Genomic DNA, 6,811 nt, shown 5'->3' on the forward strand with positions numbered 1-6,811 from the left:
TTTCATTTGATAAACACGTTTAGATTGAATGGTAATTTATAATCAGTCACAAGAACGTCGAATCTGAATCACTTGAAAAAAACACGGGGTGCTTAACTTTTTTCCAGGTGTATATGTTTATTTCTCTCATTATATTAAAATCATTTAAATGTTTTACCTCAAAACATTGAAACTGAATTAAACAAAAACATTATGTATATTATTAAGAGTTTTATCCTAACTTAAGTAACACACGTTACAAGACCATTCACTATTACACATATTTAATTATCACTATCAACAACAGAGTTTCTCATGCCAATGTTACAGGAAGCCTTTTGTGTACATCATTAAAATCTTAGATACAAAACAAGTCGGATCTTTAGAAGTGGAATCCTTTGAAAATTTTTTCCAGGGAGCCACCTAGGCAGCAAAACTGATTTTAAATGTTTTTTTCAAAACCTAAGATGTATTTTATTGACGCCTATCCAACAGTTTTTATGATATCTGATTTATTTGTACAAGGCTAACTCTGAAACTAAAAAAAATAACAACTACTTTCAAGTTATTCATTTCCTATTTTACAGTACCTATCTACAGTGACTTAGGTTATGGTCATGTGAGCTAAGTAAATGTTTGAAATCAAAATTCAGCATTGAATTTAAGAGTCAAATGGAGGTTTCCGTCCATAACTTTCATTCTTCTCTTTTCTTACAGATAATCTTGGTAATTTTAATTTGATTTGAGGGTCTTTATGTGATTTGGAAGTGTAACATGTCCACATCATCAATTCCTTGTGCATAGAGAGATCATAATGCTTTCCAAAGGACATCAATCTTCTAGTCATTGTTAGGGATAACTGTGCAAGCTTCAACTTTCCTGACTTTCACAGTCACCTTTTTTTACTAACCATTCAAATCTAAACTTGTTTTTAACTGATTTGTCGACATTTTTAAGCACCGATTCTCAGCATTTAACAACACACATGTGGGATACGTTCTCCATAAATGTTTTGGTTTTGAATTTTCTTTCATAAATAAATACACATATTTGATACTGCCACACATGCTTGCTTTGTTGTTGTTGTTGTATAATCTTGGTGCATTTTATATCTGTTGACAATTATGCAATTTTCACAATAAGAGGGCTTTAATACTTTAATTTTTGAAAGGATAGTTTTTAAAGCTTTAGAAAATGCATTGTTAACCTGGAATTTTATGTTATTTGGAACTTTGTTTATGATGACAGATTTATACAAGGTCAAAATACAAAAATCTATGGAAAATTGATATGTCTATACAAGAGATACTCAACACTACTGATATCACTGCATGCAAGACCAAACAAAATCTTAATCTTTATTATTTTTCGCATGGAATTAAAGAAATAATCTTTACATAGTCAGAAACTCAGCGCTTGGATGAAAACATCAGTATTGCCAGGATCAAACCTCTAACCTACAAGTTTAAATGTATTTTATGCACTGTTTTAAACTGAAAATTGGCATTTATATTGTCTGGACAATGGTTACAAATATGTTTTGTCTGACAAACTATTACATAAAACAGGATTATAAAAGTAACAAAAACTACAATAAAAATGGACAACCACAGAATCTTCCTTACACAGAAATGTCAAAGAAAGGAACATATATCATAAGAGCTCCATTCTTTAGATACTTTTGGAAGATCCAAATGAAGTATGAGGTATCACACACAAAATGTATTTAACTGGGGCAATATAAAGGAAGACTGGTCATGGTGGGAAATCAAATAAAACGTCCAAAAATGTAATATCAAGTTATAACAGTTAAGATATACAAAAAAAAAAAACTCAAAATCTATTGAATGTACTTCTAAAAAATATCATACAAATCTTTAACAAGTTCCGTTCTTTTACACTATCTGTTAGATAGAAATTATGAAATTCTTTACCAGGAACTTTTAACATTTCCTTGTGAATAACCTGAAAGGTAATGCAATATTTAAAATATAAGTCTTTTATTCAGCTAACAAGAGAAGTACAAGTCAAGAAAATGGAGACCTTAGTTATTATTTGTATTTATCATAAGTCATTAAAGATGGACAATCAGCTCAAAAGCAACTGCGGAAAACTGAGTAAGTATTAAATAACTATACATAATTAATCACCTATTACATTAACCATATTTAGTGGGATATTAGTCTGACCAGTATTCCAAATTCTTCATAGAAGATATATTTCTGACTTTATGCAAATGTTCCATAATCTGTATTTAATCTTTTTTTCATCTTGAAGTATAACATCTAATAAACACTAGTTCTAGCAGAACTGATAATCGTTACACATATAATTCCCTCATTATTACTTTCTTCAATAAGTCTAATTCTAGTTTATTTATTTAGTTATTGTTCTAAAGAAGTAGCTTCAAGATTTAAAAATATCTCATTACAAACATTTTATTAAAGTGCATTATAATGTAGATATAAGGTCCTATGCAGATTTCTTTATACCAAACACAAGTTTCAATTATAATCATTATTAAATGGTACAGAAAGTTTACAAGACAGGCAATGAGCTACATGCTTGTTATTAAGAAAGCACAACAAGAATAAAAGCAAACACAGACTACTGTTACATTAAACATTTTTTTAAGTCTTTAAGCTTCGTAGTTTCTTGCTTAAACTGAAGAATCTCTTTTTTGCTACTGCTACAAATAGACCTCGATGAACTAGTAAATTAAATACTGAATGAAAACAATGCACGAATCAAAAATCTTAAATAAAATAATATCGTCTTTTATATTCCTTTTGATGCCTAGTTTATCTGTGCAATGTAACTGAGGTTATTGAACTGTACCTTACTTCAATGTTTGTCAATGACTTGCTTCTTTCCTTTCCAAGTCATATATAAAACGACAGTTCAACTTGTATGCACACATTACAGTTTGCACCATCTACCTTCATTATTCTCGACTTTTCTACTTCATGTGTTCTACCATCTTTCATCTTCTGTCCCTGTATCGTCTATCTCCACGACTGGGAGGACGTGCTGTTCGTCGCAGAAAATCATCAACTGATCGCTCATACTGAGGTGAAAAGCAAAAGTTAAAACATACAAATTCTGTGTTCTTCAAAGTTTTACAAAGATATTTCAACACAAGCATTTCAACAATCATTCTTAAAATACACTTATGTAAATTTTTTATAACATCTTATTCACTAGTTAAGTTTACACACAAGACATTCTTAAACTCTTTTGGCAACAAATACTGCATGTTGTCTGTAAATACAACTTATGTACAACAGAACCAGTTTAGTCCTTACATATAATATCTATCACAGCATAAAAAGACTAACAAAAACCAAAACCCAACCTACACTACTCACAGCTCTCTTGTCCACACCTCTACCTCGAGATGGACCATAGTCTGGAGGATGAAGAGATCGATCATAAAAAGCAACAGGATCAACAGGAAATGGAGGCTGAATAAACATAAACAATCAAGGGATTAATTTAACTATGCTTTTTACCAAACTTGCTTACTTTTAAGTATTGTGGCATGAAACATATCATATTTCTAGAGGATATTCACAGGCATCACAGAACAACTTTTAATTAAAAGTAAGGCACAACTAGGGTTATAGTTTTTTCAAAATGTACAGCTAAAACAGAGCAATTTGTAAACACCACCAAAGCCTATCAGTATTAAATAAATGAATGTACTTTTAAGTTGCTTTAATACACAAGTTGACTTTTCATCATTCACCTGATTCTTGGTACTTCACTTTCAGTCAGTGCTGTTGATCAAACCAAGATTTTGTAGATTTGGTTTAATCATGTGGCAGTACAATTCCTTTTCTCAAAATCAAATTAACATTAAACTACATTTTGATTAAATACTCCTTACTGCTTTCCTAGTGTTTCAAACAAAGCAATGGGGGAAGTAGTTTTGTGCTATATATATAGGCTGGTACAAGGAGGACTTAAATACTAAGAATCCCCCAGATAGCTCTACTAGAATAATGAAATGTAATCTAAAACTGTACCAACCTTCATTCTAGAATCTTTGAATTACGAACACCAACAACAAAATACCGGTATCTGGAAAACTGATTTTTCTATGAACTGGAATAAATATCTATGAACAAATATAATTTTCTTTAGCAAACAAAAGTACAGTATCCACTACAAGGATCAAACCCTGCATTGTAATGTTATATATTCTAGAGTTCACTCACTGCAGAGGACTTTGATTTCAGTAAAGAAAAAAAAAGATTACTGTAATTATTTTCTTTTTCATTACAAATTTATATATTAAACAACTTACAGCTGCTCCAAATGGCATAGGTGGCATTGGTGGTCTCTGAGGGTGATATTCCCGTATGTAATCTGGAAATCCCTACATATAAAATGCAATGTCTGATAAAAAATTATTCTTCATACAAATATTTTGTATTACAAATGCTTTTCAAATTAAAAAAAGATCAAAAATGAAAATAATTATTCTCACAGCACACATGAAAAAAGGGTCCTGGTGATATAAAAGTTTCAGTTCTTAAAATGTACCTTACTACCAGTAGCTAGTGAATTAACCCATTAGCTAAGTATGAGAGAGGTCCCAGGTTTGATCATGAGCCAATGAAGTTGGATTGCTACAAAAAGTTAGCACCCAGTTAGTGGTTGGTTGTTCTGCAACACTGAGACAAGGACTAAGGACATGCTTGGTTTGTGAGAGAGGAAGAATGACATAGTTTAAGTTGTTAAAATTGAAGGTTGCCTCTCTAGCTCAGTTGGTAGAGAACCTAATTGGAGTGCAGGAGGTCTTCAGTTTAATGTTGTGCAGAAGAGATGCAAAAAGTTTAATTACCACAATATTAAATGGGACATAAAAAAAAAAGATTTTTAATTGGAAAGACATTTCTTCTCAAAAACAAGAGTTTAAAAAGACAAGGTATGGATGGCTTCACAAATACATATAAAGAACTTTACTCCATCTGAAATCCAAATTAAATACTGAAAATTTTCAAAAAATCACAGTGATATGAATTCCTTTTTTTTACACCAAACAGGTACATTATAAAGAGATGTTCATTTCGAAAGGAAAAAAAAAAAAAGCATTCTTAATAGAGAGGAAAAAAAAGTTATGATATTAATAATGATGTACTGACAACTCAACATGAATCTCATAAAGTCCAAAATACAAAAGTATAATTGATAATACCTTTAACTATGGATGATGCTAATTAAAGCATTAATTTATACATTTTTATTTATTCATGACACAATCTGTACACTGTACATGTTGCCTGATAACGTGTATCTCTTAAGTAGTACATGTAGTAACATTTAGTATTCTTCCAACCTTCAATATTTATGAAACCAATAGGTATTTGGATGTAGTTTAATGAAAATGACACAAACCATTTTACTTTACTGTCTCATAATGCACAGTGCAACACAATATACAGTTATACATGCATATGAACTTACCCCATTCATAAAGATATCCCTTCTCATTCCATAGCGGTCCATTGATGATCTGTATTTCAAAGATAGTTTCATTTATTTAATGAATCATTCTGATGTTATGGATGACAAAGCTATTTTATTACCTAAAGATAAACATTGTAACCAACATCGAGGTCAGCAAGATATGTTCAAATTTTCAAATATAATATACTTCAGTTTGTTCTTTAACATGACTTCACTACACAAACTTCCAAGAGGTAAATGAGGCTGGAATCTATTTAAGTTATACTTTACTACACTGGAATTTATGTCTTGACACATGAACTAAGCAATGACATTCAAATATTCTTCATTAAATAGTTATTTTAATGTTATAGAAAGCTGAATTTGATGTGTTACATAACTTAACATCACATTGAACTGATAATCTTATCATCAGATCAGTCACATTGTTTTTGTTACTTAAACTGAAAGAATTATAACAATGCAAATTAAGGCATGACATCATTAAGCAACGATCTGAAAAATTTAGTCTTCCTGTGTAAAAGAGATTATCTTCCAAAAAGGTGCAAAAGTTTGTTTGTTTGTTTGAAGTTATGCACAAAGCTACACAAAGGGCTATCTGTGCTCTGCCCACCACGGGTATCGAATCCCGGTTTCTAGCATTGTAAGTCCGCAGACATACTGCTGTGCCACTGGGGGTGGGTGGGTGTGCAAAAAGTAAAATATGCTTTTTATCAGTGAATTACAGTATTTCACATGATTTATTATATGCTAAAATTTTCATGATGATATGAATAACATCTGGAAGGTTGATTAAAAAAATATTTATAACCAAAATAAAAAAAAGGGATACAATATTCAGCACCCCCTCTCTATTTTTTTTTCTTTTACTAGAGTCTATAATAAGTCCCAGAAGAAATTATCTAAAAAAATATCTGATAATAAAACAAATTTAACTTACCTCTCTTTCCTAGTGTCCTTAATGAATCCTGGAACAAAAACATTATCTATAAAATAATAACTTGAATCAGTAAATGAAATACTGAAAATGAATTTTTTTAAATTATAAACCAATTTTAATTTGTCTAAACATATTTTTTTTTAATATAAGAAATCAAAGAATCATAAAACTGTTAAGGTTGTTACCTGGGTTACATACATTCTTAAAATGTTTCCAAAACAGTGAATTACGAGTGTTCACAAAGAAAATTGCACTGAAATATTAGTGACTTTTATACAAGTGTATTTAACTATATATATATATATATATATATATATATATACGTAGGTAAAGTAAAAAAAACTAAGACCAATACATACAAGTAAAGGACAAGAAACTAGAGTAATTAAAAATTTAAACTATTTTCGTACCTCACGA

The 6,811-nt window shown here is 30.3% G+C and overlaps 1 protein-coding gene across 1 annotated transcript in view; it reads right to left on the minus strand.

Annotated features, from left to right (window-relative positions):
• Positions 1 to 246: 246 nt before the first annotated feature.
• Positions 247 to 6,811, minus strand: part of LOC106468296 (YTH domain-containing protein 1-like) — an 85,501-nt gene continuing 78,936 nt past the window's right edge. Inside the window, exons 15-19 of the mRNA XM_022396638.1 lie at positions 6,395 to 6,440; positions 5,452 to 5,500; positions 4,289 to 4,360; positions 3,348 to 3,443; positions 247 to 3,046 (exon numbers count right to left, since the gene is read on the minus strand). Of these exons, the coding sequence (XP_022252346.1) occupies positions 2,963 to 3,046; positions 3,348 to 3,443; positions 4,289 to 4,360; positions 5,452 to 5,500; positions 6,395 to 6,440 (347 nt within the window). The 3' untranslated portion in view covers positions 247 to 2,962. The remainder of the gene's footprint in view (positions 3,047 to 3,347; positions 3,444 to 4,288; positions 4,361 to 5,451; positions 5,501 to 6,394; positions 6,441 to 6,811) is intronic.

The sequence above is a fragment of the Limulus polyphemus genome, unplaced genomic scaffold, assembly GCF_000517525.1.
Source record: "Limulus polyphemus unplaced genomic scaffold, Limulus_polyphemus-2.1.2 Scaffold2953, whole genome shotgun sequence".
In the NCBI taxonomy this organism is placed as follows: Eukaryota; Metazoa; Arthropoda; class Merostomata; order Xiphosura; family Limulidae; genus Limulus; species Limulus polyphemus.